We start from the raw sequence: 17,265 nt of genomic DNA, 5'->3' as shown, positions 1-17,265 counted from the left end.
CCTGTGCATATTGATTTATTGTTCACAAAGATGGAAGTGAGGGGAAGAGGGGGGTAGACAGACGGGGACCCTACTCTCCCACTGGGCACCAGTACTGGGGATTTCAGGGTACTCAGCACTGTGAACCCTTCCCCCGTTCTGTGGTCCCTGAAAGAGCCCCACACGTCTGCTCCAGACGTGTCCATGCACTCTCATCCTCACACACAGACACACACACACAGAGGCAATAAATATGTTCCGTACCAAAGTGCCCCAGCCTGACACTTCAGGTGGGGCCCCTCCAAAAGGGAGGTCTTATAAGTGCTCAGTTTCTTCAAGGATGCTGAGGAAGAATTGGGGAGGGGAAACCTACTGTTTTTCTATAAGCCCAGGCCGCCCCTATCCAGCTGGAGCCCAGGGAGGGGCTGCTCTTGACCCCACCCCAAACCGCCTCCTCATAGTCCTTGGGCCCTCCCAAAGGGAGGGAGAAGCAGAGTGCAATGCTCAAAGCTAATACTGATTTGGTTGGCAGCAGCAAGAGGATTGACTGGGGGGTGTCTCACCATCCCAGGGTGATGCTCACATTAACTGGTGTTGCCCGGGCCAAGGGGAGGCAAGAGAGGCCAGTCCAGCAAGGGGGAGATGCTCTTGGTCCTCAGAAAAGATGGCCACAACAGCTGGTCCCCAAATCTCCAGTCCCTGGCCTTTGCAACCAGTACCCAAATAATTTAGCACTGGAAATGAGAAATTAAATCTCAGCATCTGCTGGCTGGTCGCTAGGCAACTCCCCAGCAATCCGGAGCTAGGCCTGAAAGACAGGTCTGGTCCCTTTCTATCTTTAGGGCACTGTCTCAGCAACCAGGAGCCCGGCCCTTAGTTTCCGGGGTCCCGCCCCGCCCGGCTCAGAGGCATACATTGATCTGCTTGGAAAGCTCTCTCTCTAGGTCCAGGATGAGGGCATCAAAGTCTTTGAGGTTCAGGTGCGGGTTGAAGGGCGCTTCGAAGTCATCCTCGAAGTCTGCGGCGCCCGTGGGCTCCCCTGCCTCCTCGTCTTCGCTGTCGCTGCCCGTCACGTGGTCGTAGTCGGGCCCGGAAAGGAAGTCCCGCCCACAGGGCAAAAAGTCCCTCCCGCAAACGCTCCAGTCGCCGGCGTAGCGGTTACTCGGCGGGCTCTCGGGGCCGCCCCGACCGCGGGTCCGAGTCACTACTTCAGGAGCCGCCAGCGGCAAGTGCAGCGGCGGCTGCTGTTTGGGCTGCAAGTACGGGTCGAGGTCTGTAGCCTCTGGGGACCTGCGGGGATCTGCAGAGGGAGAGGGCGGGCTTGTGATGACAGTACATAGAGGCGGCAACCGGGTCTCTGATTGGCTGTTTAGGTAACCAGCCAGATCACGATATCTCTGACATGTTGAAAAGCAGCGTCAAGCCTGGATTGGCTAGATATGAACTGGTTGCTGAGGCAACCAGGCACTGGTTTACTCTGATGAGGAGGCGTGGCTTACTTGAAGCCTGAGAATCTGATTGGCTGCTGGGGGGGGGCGGACTCACCTGGCCAGGCCTGCAGCAGGTAGTGCAGAACTTCGATGTGTCGCTTGAAGTCCACTGTGTTGGCAAGGCCCGGGCCAGAGCTGCGGCTGCGGGGCCTGCCGGGGTCCTGGCGCGCGGGCAGCAGCACCGGGCCGAAGCACACAGCCAGGTTCTGCGCGGTCATGCGGTTGTGGGTGTGGAAGGAAGAGACGAGGCGCAGGTGGTCCAGGAGAAGCGTCAGCGTGGCCTGAGGAAAGGGTTGGGAGGGCATGAGAGAGACTAAGGCGGCTCGGAATGGGAAAACAGGTTCAAGGTCTCACAGCTGGGAGATGACAGCTAAGACTTAACCATCAGGTATTAGTATTATGATTCCATTTTGCTGGAGGGGAGACCAAAGGCCACAGCTGTGTGGCAGGGTTGATATTAATCCCATTTTATAGATGAGGGTATTGAGGCACAAAGAGGTCTGGACTTGTCCAGGATCCTACAGCCAGGAACTCCCTTGTGCATTTTTGATATATCATGGCTGTGCAGCCTTGGGTAACTCACTCAACTGCTTTGGACCCCGCTTTCCACTTTTATGAAGAGGGGATCCCAATAGCACCTACTTAATGATGCCTCACGCTCGTGGCCATTACAGCCCAGGCATGGGTGAAACGTCCTACTGTCAGCCCACTCCTTGTCCTACCCACCCCATCCATGCCCAACTCACCCTCTCGACATCTGGCAGGCAGCTGAGGAGCCCACGGGTACCCTCAGTGCTGGGGGGAGCCCTGCTCGGGGGCCCTCGGGCCATGGCTTCCAGCACCACTTGATAGAGGGGCTGGGTGATGAGTGGGGTGGGCAACTCTCGAAGATAATCCTTGAGGATGCCTGTGAACACAGGGCCCACTCTGGTCAGGGCAAGCCTGGCTTCTGGAGGGATCAGCTGGGGCTGAGAGGAGGGAAGAGGAGGAGGACAGGTGCAGGAAGGCGAAAACAAGGCCATTACAGAAGAGGTGAGGTCCCAGAGGGGCCACAGGGACTGCCATGAGGTGAGGGTGGAATGAGGAGCGGGCAGGGGAGGGAAGAGGCATGCTGACCAGTGATGACATTGATATCGGGGTACAGGTCCTCAGAGAGGCAGACTGCTGCACTGTCCCGCTCAAAGGCGTCCCGAAGCTCTTTTTTCACAGCTGCTGAGCCGCATAGTCGGTACAGCCCCACCACCTAGGTGTGGGAGCAGAGAGGGAATGTCTTCTTGCTGGGGCTACAGATTGATCAGGGCTCAGTGGGGTGGGGTCTGGAGTTCTGGGCCAGGGTAGCAGTAGGCTGAGAAGTTGGGGGCTAGCTGTAGCCTCATTGGCTGCCTTCCTGCTCCTCTGACACCTGTCATGGGGTCCCTGCCTGGCTGCCTGGACAGCCTGGATCTGTAAATCCTCTGCTTGTATCACTTGTCCTGGTACCCACATCCTTTGACTCAGGAACCTCTGACTCCTCCTCTTCAGTTCACTTGTCACCTCCTCTAGGATGCCTTCCCTGACTTCCCAGCAGGTGAGGTCCTGCTCTGGGCTTTCCCAGCTTCTTCAGTCTTATCGCAGCCACAGTTTTATATTTGCACGATATTATTGGAGTCATGTCTTTTTGTCCGGAGACTCTGAGCTCCAGAAGGGCTGGGATCCGGTGTCACTAATTGGGTGGATGACCCATAGGTTTGGGGCTGAGTGCCATGGTCTAGGGGGGCCTCCTGCCCTTGTCTAGGCTGGGATTGGAGCCAGGAGTATCCCAGGCAGGGTCGGGAGGAAGTCCTTGCCTCAGTATATTGGGGGTCCTGGGGAATGGGTCTGAGGTCTGGGGGCTAGTTGGGGTGTGAGATGAGGGGCTCACCCGCAGCCCTCGGCGCTCGATCTGCCCCACACACTTCTGAATGATAAGGGGCACCTGGCCGGGGGGCTGCTCCCTCTCCACCAGCAGCTGCAGGGGCAGCCCGAAGACACGGGGCTCAGCTGTGTGGGGTGCTTCCCGCTGCTCCGTCAGGGCCAGCTTGGCATACAGCAGCCCCTGAGGCTCCAGGCGCACAGCCAGCTGCTGGGCCTGGCACCCTAAAGACACAAGGGGACTTAAGTGGGGTCTGCCCTCACAGGCTCCTGTGCCCTGGCCTCCTACTCCAAGCCACACCCCCACCCTGGGCTTAGTGCGCTGAGCACTCTGGGGGAAGTGCTGAACCCTGTACCCCACCGATCTCCCCCCTGCAGCCAGGCATCCTACCTCGGAAAACCGTGGGCAGCAGCACAGTGCCCTGGGCGCAGGGCCGGTGCCTCCGCACACAAGGGTCCCACACCAGCACCAGCGCTCGCAGCAGCCGGGCAGCCTCCAGTTCCAGGTGGAAGGTGTGGTCCAGCCGCAGGAAGTCTGGCCCTCCGCGCAGCGGCCCGGTTCGGGCTCTGGCCACTCCATCCACCTGGAGCAGGCAGCAGAGGTCTCTCGGGGTGGCCCCAGGCGCGGGCCGCAGCCCCCCCAGCCCGTACAGGTGCAGGCTGAGGCGGCCCCAGAGTGCGGCCGGAGGCGCCCGGGCAGATGGGCCCACCTCGTACGGCTGGAAGGCGGTCGGCGACAGGGGCCCTGCTGGGCGCTCCGGGGAGTCACCATCACTGAGGTACCCAGCCCGCAGGCCCCGAGCGCCCCCGGCCACTGCCGCCCGCCCAGGGGTCCCTACACTGCTGTCCAGGTGGTAACGGCTGATGACGGAGCCAGCGGGGGCGGCCCGCTCACGCTCGCGCTCCCGGCCCGCCCGGGTGCTCCGCAGGCTCAGGCGACGCCGCAGCTCCGGCAGCTTCTTCATTTTCATGGACAGGCGTCTGGCGGGGCCTGGGGACTTAGTTCGAGAGGCTTTGGTTGGGGAGTTGGAAGGGGCCACACCTGTGGGAACACCAGAGTTCAGCAACCTGGGCTTGGCATGGGGCTGAGGCCTGTGGTCATCTTGGGGAGCTAGGGTGGGGGTGGGGGGCGGGTAAGGCTTGTGCTCACCTTGTGGGGCCACGCCCTCTGGCTCAGCTACGCTTGGCTGTGGCCCTGCGGTCTCAGGTGCGGGGGGCCTGGGGTCCTCCTCAGGGATGGGGTTGTACCAGATCTCGCCTGCAGGCTCCCCACTGCCAGGTGCCCCAGGCCCCAAACAGGCCTCCTCTGGGGGCTTGGCCCCGCCCAGTACCCATCTTCGGCTGCTGGGCTCCAGACTCTGCAGGTAGGCCCCTCGTGAGGGACTTCGAGATGCCTCAGGGCTGGGGGGCCCCTCAGCTCCAGCCTGGGACCCTTCGAAGGCCTGGGGCTCTGGCTCTGGAGGGCTGGGCTCCAGGCGTTGGGCTGGGTGGCCTGTTGGAGAGCAAGGCAGTCAGGCGCAGGCCCTCATCCCCCCAAAGAACAGCCCCAGCCCAGGCTCTTCCCCCAGCAGGGGCTGGGGTGCTTGTTTGGAATGGGATTGGTTAGCCAGTTTAGAGTCCACCCCGTCTTAGTCCCCGAGGTCCCCAACGTCCCTCTGCCTCTGGCCTCAGGGGTCCTCTGGTGGAGCTCTGTGTTCCTGGCTCTGATTCTCCACCCCCTCATTAACCCTGGCATGGAGCCTTGCCCCTGTCACTTCTCACTGGGTGGCTTAGGGCAAGTCACTTCCCATCTCGGAGCCCCAGTGTGTCCTGTGACATGGGGGGATCTGATGCTCTTTCCAGGGGGGCTTCCGGGAGCTAGGCGTGGGGCGCACTTCCTAGGCCCCCATGTCATGGTCAAGCACACAGTGGCTGGCTTGCTCAGAAGACAGGAGCAGGCATGACCTCGAACACAGGGTTCTCCTTTCCCGCAGCACGTTCCCCCCACCCCCTCCCCCCCCAAGTCTGTCTTCCAATTCTGACCCCACTGGGAGTGGGCCATCTCTCAGCCCAGACCAGAACCCCAGGTCAGTGCCTTGGCGCCTCCCCTTGCTCCATTCTCCCCTCCGACATCCAGGCTGTTTCCTGTGTGTGTTTGTGCGTGGGCACCAGTCCCATCTCTACTCTGGGAATCTTTGGGAAGGGCTGGTGGGGAGGTCCGATCCAGGAGTCATCTGGTCTCCCTCCTTTAACTCCTTCCTTCCTCGGACTTCCTGCCCGAGGCAGCTCCCATTTCTTTTAGGTCCCATCTTGCTTGCCTGCAGACTCCCTCCTCCCCTCACCTCCGATTTCTACCCGGCTCTCTATTATGAGCATATTCCAAAGAGCTGTTTAAGGCACTTCACTAACCCTGGGCAAATTACCCAACTGCGGCCTGCCTCAGTTTCCCCATCTGTATCAAGGAGACAGCTGCCTGGGGCGGCTTAGGTGGAGGCAGCTGCAGCCACTGGTTAATAATAGGTGGGAGGGGTGAGGGGCGCCTACTAGGACTGATGGCCAGGTCTCCCTCCTGCAGAAGTGCGCTCCCCAGCTCCTATCTCCGGTCTCCGGGGCTCAGAGCGCCCCTTGTCCTGACTGGGCTCAGCGTCCCAGCTCCCAGCTCCTCAGCGCCTCCACTCCCCAGGCGCACCGTATCGGCCCATTTCCTGTCAGGGGCGAGGCCCCCTCCCGGGCCTCCCAAGGAGCCCGCAGCGCTGGCATCCCGGGCTGGGCGCACATAACGGTCCGCGCCCCTCTCCCCCCAGCCCCTTCCTCCCAGGACCCCTGCCCGTCCCGATCCCTCACCCCAGCCCGCAGCCGGCTCCGCCGGGCTCCCCTGTCCCCTCAGCAGCCTCTCCTTGGGCCCCGGGACCCCCTCCAGGCCGGGCGGGGCTCGGCGCCCCTCCTTCGTTCCCTGTCCCGCTCACCGCGCTCCTTCGCATCCGACTTTTTCCGGGGAAGTTTCTCCCGGCCCCGCAGGCGGGAGAAGGTTTTCCTGAGCAGCGGCTCGGCCATGCTGGGGCCCCGGCCGGGCCGAGTGCGAGCCCTGGGTCCGGCCGCGCTGCCCCCCGCCCGCCGCCCCGCCCGGGCCGTCGCGCCCCGCCCGCCTCCCGCCCAGCGCCAGCAGGAAGCGCATTCCGGGAATGCTTGGCCCAAACTTTTTTTTTTCCCTTCCCGCGGCCTGAGCGGGCGATGCTGGGAGTTGTAGTCGCCCCGGCGAGAGGGGAGGGAAGGGGGGCTCTGGGCGACCTCCCTGGTCCAACTCCGATCTCTATCGGGCGCAGCCCGGGCCCCAGTCCTCCCTCTTTCCCCTCTCCCTTGGTGATCGCCAATTCTCTTGGTTTTATCTCCAAAATAAGATCCTGCACGTGTCCCTCTACTCCTCCCCATATACTGCTCTAACCTGTTGCAAGCTCTTCCGTGGTCTCCTGGATGCCACAGTGCCTCCCTCCTCCACCCAATTCTGTCTCCTCCCGAGTTCCAGTTCCTACTGCTGTTTAACAAACAATCCCCAAACTCAGTGGCGTAAACAGCCATTGTATGATGCTCACAGACGTGGTGGGTCAGGAGTTGGGGCAGGGCAGAGCGGACACGGACTGCCTCTGCCCCTTAGCTGGAAAGACTTTGAGGCAATCATCTGGAGGCATGCTCACTCACAGGTCTTGCAACTGATACCAGCTGTGGACCGGGGCACCTACAGGGGCCTCTCCTCCCAGGAGGTGTGCAGGCTCCTTACACAGCCATCCAGGGCCCCCAAAGTGAACAAGGCCGCCACTGTATTACCTTTCCTGGCCCACCGCCCTCGAGTATCACACTGTGCCACTTCTGGTACCAAATTCAAGGGGAAGGGACATAGATGCCATCTCTCTCAGTGGGTGATGTGTCAAGGTGACCTTGTGCAAGAGGATGTGGGGTGAGAGAGATTATTGGGGTGGTTTTGGAAAAGTTAACCCCTCATTCCTACATTCCATTCTTCACACAGCACCCAGAGTAGACTTAAAAAGCTGAAATCAGATCATGGCACACCCCTGCTGAACAGTCTTCTTATGACTGCTCACCCCACCTAGAATAAAATCCAGATCCAACAAAACTTCTGCCTTCATCTCCTTGTTGTCCCCAGCACTCACTTCAGCCTCCTCTCTGGGACTCCTTCACAAACTATTCCTGCCTCAGGCCCTTTGTACATGCAGTTTCCTCTGCCTCAGAAACCTTGGTGGTTCTTTTTAAAAAATGCATTTTTATTGATTTCAGAGAAGAAGGGAGAGAGAGAGAGAGAGAAATATCAATGATGAGAGAGAATAATTGATCAGCTGCCTCCTACAGCCCCCCCACTGGGGATCGAGCCCACAACCTGGGCATGTGCCATGACTGGGACTCAAACCATGACCTCCTAGTTCATAGGTTGATGCTCAACTGCTGAGCCAAGCTGGCCGGGCAAAATCTTGGTTCTTCTGAAGCTGTCTCTTTCACATCCTTTAGTTTCAATGGCACCTCCTTGGGAGGCCCTCCCTGACAAACTACCACCACCCAGTCATGATTACATCAGTGTATTTCATTTCTTCGAATACTTGCTTCAGCTTAAACTTAATAGCACCAATAGTTTGTTCTAGTTTATCTACGTCCTTGTTTAGACTGAAACTCCACCAGATGCTTATCTGTCTATTTCACTGCTGAATGTTCAGGCAGGAGATCAGGTGCCAGGTGATGAAGTTTTGGACAAGATGGGTGGCTAGAAGGCCTGGACAGAAAAAGTGTTGTTTGCTTATGGTGTCTCAATGTAGATCTATGTGTTTATTCTACTTAGTGATCTTTGAGCTTCTTGGATGTGTAGATTCATATCTTTCATCAATGTTGGGAAGCTTTTGGCTATTATTTCTTCAACTATTCTTTCTGCCCCTTTCTCCTCTCTCTTTCCGGGAGACCCATTGTGTATATGTTGGTATGTTGGTAGTGTCTCACAAGTCTCTTAGCTCTGTGTATTTTCCTTGGATGTGTGTGTTTGGGAGGAATCAGGCTGAAGAGGGATGGGGTGCACCTCATCAGATCCCTGCCCAGATGTCTTTGAGGTAGCTGCTGATAGTGGGGAGAGTGGTTGGGGGTAAAGACAATACCTATTTACAAGTCTAAGGCAGGGGGTGTAGGACTAGGGTTCTCTTGGGGTACCCTAGGACCTTAGAGGAGCTGGAAGCCAATGTGGGGATGAGAGCAGCCCTTGACCCCACCCATATAATTGAAAAGCAGCCATATCAATATTTATTATTTTTTTGGTAAACCTTTTGGGAGGGTTTCTGCACTTTTTCTGTTGCATTTATTTGGCTATGTAGCTCATATAACTCACAGTTGGCTGTGGTTCTTCCTCAGCAATAAGGCATTCTTGATAAGTGAGAACAAATGATCTACAAACTATATAATGAAATCATTATAAATGCTAAACTTAACACTTTGTGATGTTTGTACTATTACTCATCTGGATTTTGGTAGTTGCTATTTGGATTTTGGAGCCCGTGTGTGTGTGTGTGTGTGTGTGTGTGAGATTTCTTTTCCCCAAATGTTCTCACTGGCTGTAGACCTGATGTGCTGTGCTTATGGTGACTGATGGATAATTCAGCCCTCAATATATATGTGGAATTTTGGAAAGAAGAAATGCAGGTAGAGGGGGGTGGCCAGGTTTGAGCAGAGCTTTGCACCTCTGTGGCAGACAATGGGATTTGGTGGATAAGTAAGCCAGCTCCCTCACTCCTCACGTCGGATGACTGAGGTATATGTTACACACTGACCCCCAGAAGTCCCTACAGGTTTGAGCTCCAGCTGCCCACAGTGGAAACTTGCATATAAATGTACTCTACCAACTTCATTTCCTTCCCAGTCTCACTTCTCCACCTCCCTTCCACCATTTCCTGGATCACTTCCCAAGTAAACGACTTGCACTTGAATCTTTATCTCTAGGTCCCCGTTTCCTCATTAGGTCAAGGAGAGAGGACTCAGAAGGAACCAACCCTACTGACGCCTTGAGGTCTGCAGACTCTCAGCCTTCATAAATGAGAAAATAAATTTCTATTGTTTAAGCCACCCAGTCTGGGGTGTTTTGTTATGGCAGCTCTAGGGACCGGATATAGTGGCCAACCCCCAATGAGAAGCCTGGACACTAAGACTCAGGTAAGCTTCCCTGGTTGGCAGTGCATCACACATATCATTGCTGGGAGAATTAAGCACTGTCCTCACAACTCTACAGGAAGGACAACCGAAGCTTGTACCTGGCCTCTCCCGGACCCCATCCCATGTGCCTTTTGTCTTTACTGATTTTAATCCATATTCTTTCCTGTAATAAACTATGAGTATAACAACTTTGCTGAGTTCTGTGAGTCCTTCTAGTGAGGATGGTCTTGGCGATCTCCCACTGTGCAGGTTCACAGAAAGTGTAGTGACTCCTCAAATCCCTGTGATGTATACACTTGGGAGTAAGAGCTCCCCCTCCAGGACCTTGGGTGCAAGTCTTACTGAGTCCTTCATGCGTTGCCAGCAGCAGCTTTGTAGCCACTTCCACCAGCTGATCTACCTTTTGCCCCCCAGAACCCCCCATGGGGCAGGACTTGAGCTGTTCCAAGCTGCAGTGTGACTTTAGCTAAGTCACCCACCTGGGAGGCCAGCAGTGTCATGATGGAGAGAGGAGAGTTCAGGTTTTGGGGGTCACTCTAAACTGGACTGGAATCCCCCTCCCAAATCCAGTGTGTGGCCTTGTGATAGTCAGTTGCCATCTCTGAGCTGTAGTGTTTGAATCTCCAAAAATTGCTTTGAATTACCCGACAAAATCCTGTATGGAGAGAAAGAAGTATTATTGTATTCTAACAAAGGCCAGCATCACTCTGATCCTTCAGATTTACGTAAATGGGCTCCACCCCTTCCAACCCATCACTGAGATTTTGGAGAACCCCTAGATGATTATTTTCTCACAGTTTCTGCTGAATTAAATAGTTCTACTGTGAGTTTGCTGTTCCTGCTTCTTTCCTTGATGTCACCAAGGCGACAAACTTTACTGAAAGCTGGGGAGTGGAGAAGGAATTTACATCACATACTGCGGCAACTTAACCTTGACATCTCTGTTCCAGCCCAGCCTACCTCAGTCACCTCATCCGGCATCATACAGTCTTTTTATTATGCTGCCTCCTTATTCATTCTTTCATTCACTCAACAAATATATTTTGAGTGGCCACTGTACTAAGTGTGAGGGTATGGAGCTGGGCAAGGTAAACAGAACATGGTCTCAGCCCCCAGGTCTCAGTCAAGTGGGTGAAATAGACATTGACCAAAGAATCACACAAATGGCTTGGCCAGCCTGGCTCAGTGGTTGAGCGTCAACCTATGAACCAGAGGTCATGATTCCTGGTCAGGGCACACGCCTGGGTTTGAGGTTTGATCTTCAGTGGGGGGGATGCAGGAGGCAGCAGATCAATGATTCTCTCTCATCACTGATGTTGAGCTCTCTCTCTCTCTTCCACTCTGAAAAAAATAAAAATAAAGACTCACACAAATGAATATAAAATCACTGATGTGGTGAGGAGAATGAGAGGATAGTGAGTATATCAGGCACATGATGTAGCTGGGGCAGGAGGGGCAGAGGAGAGTCTTCCTAGAGGAAGTGGGGTTTGCACGGCATTAACTCTGGGAGGATGCGAGGAAGTGGGAGCAGTATATGCAAAGGGCCTGTGGCACCAGAAGATCTATTTCTGCAGTATTTTTTACTTTCTTTAAAAAAATTACATGTCATATTTTATCACCACATTTTGGGAGAGAAGAGCACATAGAAGGTAGATATTAGTTGTGAATCTTTCTGAATCCCTTTGATGACTTCAATACATTTTTCCCCCAATGGAACAGTAAAAAAAGGACAATATTTCATTACACGTAAAATGATATGATATTCAAGATTCAGTGTCTATAAGGTTTCATGGTGCTCAGCCATGCCCATTCCTTGATGTATTTCCTATGGTGGCTTCCACTCCAAGCAGCGGAGCTGAGTCATTGTGACCCATGAAGCTGATGATATTTATTCTCTGGCCCTTTACAGAAAAAGTTTTCTGACTTCAGATTCATGGCTCACTAGTGGGTTGGTTCTATAGCACAGGCCCTCCGCACATCCCTGCTTAACTCTATCATGGTCGCCTCTACCCTGTGGACCAGTCGGGTGGTGAGGGCTGACCCCTGCCACCCTCCACAGCCCCCTGAACACCCCAGTCCCCTCTCACTGTGGGTTGTTTCTCTGAACAAGTGAGGCTTCGTCCCACCACGGGAACTTTGCACATGCTGTTCCCTTTCATGGGCGGATTACACTTGAGGTGTATGGTGCTGGGTCAGTTCATACCTAGGATGTTTCTGAAAAAAGATTTAGATTCATCTATTAAAATGATACTATCGCCACCTGGTGGCCACGTCCTCAAACTGTAGCTGCAATTTTTTTTTAAAAAAATATATTTTTATTGATTTCAGAGAGGAAAGGAGAGGGAGAGAAACATCAATGATGAGAGAGAATCATTGATTGGCTGCCTCCTGCACATCCCGTACTGGGGATCGAGCCTACAACCTGGGCATGTGCCTCCGGCCGGAATGAACCTGGTACCCTTCAGGCCACAGGCCAACTTTCTATCCACTGAACTAAACCGGCCAGGGCACGTAGCTGTAATTCTTAAGCATTTGGCATCACCGTCGGCTCCCAGACAAAGGCAGGGGCTGAAAAAAAATCATCCCCCCGGATTCCGTTTTCCCATATCTCTGAACTGATGGCCTATTTGGGTCCCAAATCTCTACAGCCCCCTTTCACTCGCATCTATCCCTGTGATCCTCAAACTTTTAGGTTCATACAAAACCCTGGAGGTTGTTGCTAAAATTATGATTCACCCTGGCCCGTGTGGGTGTGTGGCTCAGTTGGTCGGAGCATGGTCCCATACACCAAGGGGTTGGATCACCGGTACTGGCGAGGTGTGCAACCCGATCGATGTGATGTTTCTCTCTCACATCGACGTTTCTCTTTCCCTGTCTTTCTCTCTCCCTTCGCCTCTCTAAAATCAATTTAAAAAAATTATGATTCAGCGAGTGGTCTGCGATAGCGTCTGAGTCTTAATTTCTAGCAAGCTCCCATGATGCTGATGCTTCTGATTCATGACCTACACGAGTACCAGGCTTCTCCTGTAGAAAATGGGTCAACAAACTCAGTAAAGGGCCAGAAAGTAAATATTTTAGACTTTGCATGCCATAGGGTCTCTGTCAAAGCTACTCAACTCTGGCTCCAGCCAGTTTGGCTCAGTGAATAGAGCGTCATTCCCGTCAAGGACACGTACTTTCTTTGCAGGCTCCATTAGCGCCCGGACATGTGTGTGTCTCTCACATAGATGCTTCTCCCTCTCTCTGTCTCCCCTCCTCCCTTTCACTCTCTTAAAAAAAAAATCAATGGAAAATTGTGCGTGGGTGAGGTTTAACAAGAAAAGAAAAAAAGACTACTCCTCTCTGCCTTGTACCTTGCAAGCAATCACAGATAATATATAAACAAATGGGCTTAGCTGTGTTATGGGTGCTAACATTAGACTTTTATATAATTTTGATCTGTTACAGGATAGTCTTCTTTTTAAATTTTTTCCAACCATTCTCAGCTCAAAGGCTGTGCCAAAACAGGCTCACAGAGCCTAAGTTTGTAGCCCCTGGTCTAGGCGCTGAATTCTAGACAGTATTGTGTGTCATTAAGACCTGGGACTCTGAGGTGGGTCCTCTGTATGAACCTTGGCTACCACTTATTAGCAGCTTCCCTTTTTAAGCCTTGGTTTTGCTATCTGTACAATAAGGAGTTACATTACCTACCTTATAAGTGTTGCTGTTGAAAATTTGATGAGATGATGCATATAAAAGGCTTAGCCCCATGCCAAGTACATAGCACATCTCAGCTGTTGGTGTCATTATTGTCGTAACACTGGATCCAGAAAGTGAATTGACGCATTTAAATCCCTTATTGTTTTGTCCAGTTGCAATCCAGACTCCCATAACCAGAACACTTGGTAGGTCATGAACTTGAGAGGGTGTATCTGGGCATGGTTTTTGCATGATGCCAGCCCTTCCTAAACTAACTGTATGCATTTGCCAGGACCGAGTAACGAAGTACCATAAACTGGGTGACTTACACAGAGAAATTTATTCTGTCACGGTCTGGAGGCCAGAAATCTGAGATCAAAGTTGGCAGGCTTGGATCCTTCTGGGGGCTTTGAGGGAGCATCTGCTCTATGCCTCCCCAGGCTTCTGCGGTCTGCTTCCAATTGTAATTTCTTGACTTGTAGAAACATCACTCGATCTCTCCCTTCATCTTCACATGGTGTTCTCCCTGTGTGGGTCAATATTATCCCTTCTTTTAAAAAATCTATTTTTATTAATTTCAGAGAGGAAGGAAGGGGGAGAGAGAGATAGAAACATCAATGATGAGAGAGAATCATTGAATGGCTGCCTCCTGCATTGGGGATCGAGCCCACAACCCGGGCTTGTACTCTGACTGGAAATCGAACCATGACCTCCCGGTTTATAGGTCAATGCTCAACCACTGAGCCATGACTGCGGGGCCAAATTCTCCTTTCTTATAGGACACCAGTAGTCATACTGGATCAGAACCTATGATCAAATTCTGAGGTCCTGGAGGTTAGACTTTGACACAGTTTTTTTTGGAGAACACAATTCATAACCTGAACTCTCCGGCATTCCAGGCCACCCCATCTTCTTGTTGCTGATCATGCCTGTAGAAATATATTGGGTTTGGAGTCAGTTAAAGGACATCATAGGAAACACATGGATTCTGGAGCTCACCCAGGGTCTGTGTCCTCAAACTGTGGCCCATGGACTCCCCACATCAGCTGCCTGGAGAGTTTATGAAGAAGGCAAATTCTTTAAAAAAAAATATTTTTATTGATTTCAGAGAGGAGGGGAGAGGGAGAGAGAGATAAAAACATCAATCATGAGAGAGAATCATTGATCGGCTGCCTCCTGCACACGCCCCCTATTGGGGATCGAGCCTGGGCATGTGCCCCTGACTGAAATTGAACCTGGGACCCTTCAGTCCATAAGCTGATGCTCTATCCATTGAGCCAAACCAGCTAGGGCAAGAAGGCAGATTCTAAAGTCCAGTGTCAGCCCATTGAATCACAATCCCCTGAGCCCGTGTCATGGTCTCCTCGGATCCAGTGTGGGGCTGGGAGGGCATGCATTGAAGGCCTTTTGATGACAACAATACCCACCCAAAGTCATGGCCACAAGGTCCTCAGTGACACCTGGTGGCTGCTGAAACCACTTACAAGAGAGAGAACCTAGTCAGATACTATCAACGTCCTTCCCCAAGTCACTAAGGAAGCAAGGCTAGGTAGCTGGCTTTATCAATATTAAAATGAGAGTAGCCAATCTTTTGTTTGACTAGTATTATCCATATAGCAATCCTATCAGGCTGATACCCCAGAGAGGGCTAATTAAAAGTCTTCCCTGATCTTCAGGGAAGATAAAACCAGGAAAAATGCATACCTCTCCCTTTGGGTTCCTGTAGCTTTTTATTCATCACTTTGTGATGCATTTGTCATATTGTAATGATTTATTTACATGTCTCTGTCCCCCCCTAGATCTGAATACCTTGAGTGCATCTCATTCTCCCCAGCACCCTACTGTGGTCCCGGAGCAAAGTAGGTACTCAATACCTGTTCTGCCCTAGGACTGAGAGGAGGTTGTTCTGCTGAGGAACTTCCTCAGGGCTGCCTTTATGTCCTTGTTCCTTAGACTGTAGATAAATGGGTTCAGCATGGGGATGACCACCCCGCACATCAGGGCAGCTGCCTTGTCCTTCTGGGAGGAGGTGAGAGATGCGGGGTGCAAGTACACAGTGAAGATGGTGCCATAGAACAGTGACACCACGGTGAGGTGGGAGCCACAAGTGGAGAAGGCCTTCCATTTGCCCTGAGCAGAAGGGATCTTGAAGACCGCCCGGAAGATGCAGGTGTAAGAGAGGAGAATGCATGAGAGCGGGCTGATGCCCATGAGAATGCCAAAAGCAAAGATCACCAGCTCATTGGTGTGGGTGTCGGAGCAGGAGAGCTTCAGCAGGGGTATGAGGTCACAGAAGAAGTGGGGGATTTCGGAGCCTGCGCAGAAGGTCAGCTGAGCCATGAGGCAGGTGTGCACGAGTGACTGGAGGTTGGTGATCAGCCACGGCCCACCGACCAGCAGCCCACAGACACGGGGGCTCATGATGACCAAGTAGCGCAGAGGGTAGACAATGGCCACAAACCGGTCAATGGCCATCACTGCCAGGAGGAAGCTGTCCATGGTCCCAAACAGGTGGAAGGCATACAGCTGGACAAGGCAGCCGGCGAAAGGGATGGCGCGGCTCTGGGACCAGAGGTTTGCCAGCATCTTGGGGACAGTGGTAGATGAGAAGAAGGCATCGACGAGGGACAGGTTGGAGAGGAAGAAGTACATGGGCGTGTGGAGGTGGGAGTCTGAGACAATGGCCAGGATGATGAGCAGGTTCCCAAAGACAGTGATCAGGTACATGGAGAGGAACAGCCCAAACAGGAGGGCATGATACTCTGGCTTTTCTGAGAGTCCCAGGAGAAGGAATTCTGAGACGACTGTTTGATTTTCTGGTCCCATGAGCTGTCTTTGTCTACTGAAAAAAAAAAGGGGGGGTGGATGGGTGGGAGAGGGAAGCAACATAAGCTGGGAGTCAGAGAAGCAGGCCTTGTCCCAGTTCTCCAGTGAGATCTGTAGGATTCTGTGAAAACCCATGGAATCCTTATAGCAAATCTCCTTGTTCTGCTACCTTCAGTGGATTTCTGTTTCCCCAAATTAAACCATCCATGCCTGAGATAGTCTGTATCTCAAAGACCTGAGTGGTTTAAAGACAACTTGCATATTTTTCATAAACATCTCTGTATCTCTTCAGAAGAGCAAAGATTTGTAAAAACAAAATAAAGTGGAACCAAACCTAAACTAACGCAGTTTTATTTTTTTAGATTTAAAAAATTATTTATTGATTTTAGAGAGAGAGGAAGGGAGAAGGATAGAGAAACAGAGACATGGATGAGAGAGAAACATCTATCAGCTGCCTCCTGCATGCCCCCTACTGGGGATTGAGCCTGAAACCTGGGCATGTGCCATGACAGGGAATCAAACCTGTAACCTCTTGGTTCATGGGTCAGTGCTCAACCACTAAGCCACACTGGCCAGGCAGCAATTGTTTTTAATGATGCCTTTTTATCAAGTCTTTCGAAAGCATTCAACTTGTGTTTCATAAAACCACATTTTCCCCTCCCTTTCTCCCTCCCTCCCTCCCTTTCTTTCTTCTTCTTGTAGTTCTTTCATTTAGGTAACATCTAATTAAATGATACAATTGCAACAGCAACTATAACCAGCATAACCGGGTTGAGGATTAATTACCTAAAGCGATGCAACTCAACTGATGAGAGTAGAATGGCTTCAGTGAGTTAGCATGGAGTTTTCTGGCCCAAGCATGCTGTATGCTGGCACAGCAATCAGTGTATTTTCAGGGGAAATGGAGACCATGGATGGACCCAGAAAGCTAGTTACATGGAGATGTTTTTTTAAAAAATATATTTTTATTGCTTTCAGAGAGGAAGGGAGAGGGAGAGAGAGATGGAAAGATCAATGATTAGAATCATTGATTGGCTGCCTCCTGCACTGGGGATTGAGCCTGCAACCCAGTCATGTGCCCTGACCAGGAATCAAACTGTGACCTCCTGGTTTGTAGGTTGATGCTCAACCACTGAGCCACCCAGGCCAGGCTAACCAGAGTTTTTACAGAAAAAAAATAACACATGGAGTTTTAAAACTAATGGCTTTAAATATATGCTTTGGAAAT

The 17,265-nt window shown here is 52.5% G+C and overlaps 2 protein-coding genes across 2 annotated transcripts; both read right to left on the bottom strand.

Moving 5' to 3' along the window:
* SYDE1 (synapse defective Rho GTPase homolog 1) lies at nucleotides 1–6,458 on the bottom strand. The gene is made up of 8 exons (XM_036302607.1): nucleotides 6,305–6,458; nucleotides 4,510–4,851; nucleotides 3,751–4,401; nucleotides 3,370–3,584; nucleotides 2,586–2,712; nucleotides 2,216–2,376; nucleotides 1,525–1,750; nucleotides 1–1,279 (listed from the first exon to the last, which is right to left on the bottom strand). Exons 1-8 carry the CDS (start codon nucleotides 6,390–6,392, stop codon nucleotides 882–884), a joined length of 2,208 nt encoding a protein of 735 aa, XP_036158500.1. The 5' UTR covers nucleotides 6,393–6,458; the 3' UTR covers nucleotides 1–881.
* Nucleotides 6,459–15,095: 8,637 nt separating this feature from the next.
* Nucleotides 15,096–16,178, bottom strand: LOC118652651 (olfactory receptor 1I1). The gene has a single exon (XM_036302686.1). The coding sequence runs from the start codon at nucleotides 16,170–16,172 to the stop codon at nucleotides 15,096–15,098; it is 1,077 nt and encodes a 358-aa protein (XP_036158579.1). The 5' UTR covers nucleotides 16,173–16,178.
* Between the last annotated feature and the right edge of the window lie 1,087 nt (nucleotides 16,179–17,265).

This window comes from Myotis myotis, unplaced genomic scaffold (assembly GCF_014108235.1).
Source record: "Myotis myotis isolate mMyoMyo1 unplaced genomic scaffold, mMyoMyo1.p scaffold_m19_p_32, whole genome shotgun sequence".
In the NCBI taxonomy this organism is placed as follows: Eukaryota; Metazoa; Chordata; class Mammalia; order Chiroptera; family Vespertilionidae; genus Myotis; species Myotis myotis.
Note: the sequence above shows the minus strand (reverse complement) of the source record. Positions and strands in the feature narration are given on the sequence as shown.

Bases quoted from the DNA above. Each gene is read 5' to 3' on its own strand.
- SYDE1 (XM_036302607.1), bottom strand. From the start codon at position 6,392: ATGGCCGAGCCGCTGCTCAGGAAAACCTTCTCCCGCCTGCGGGGCCGG. The intron at 3,585-3,750 runs GTAGGATGCCTG...TTGTGTCTTTAG, and splicing joins GCTGCCCACGGTTTTCCGAG to GGTGCCAGGCCCAGCAGCTG. The intron at 2,713-3,369 runs GTGAGCCCCTCA...TCCCACACCTAG, and splicing joins TCGAGCGCCGAGGGCTGCGG to GTGGTGGGGCTGTACCGACT.
- LOC118652651 (XM_036302686.1), bottom strand. From the start codon at position 16,172: ATGGGTTTTCACAGAATCCTACAGATCTCACTGGAGAACTGGGACAAG.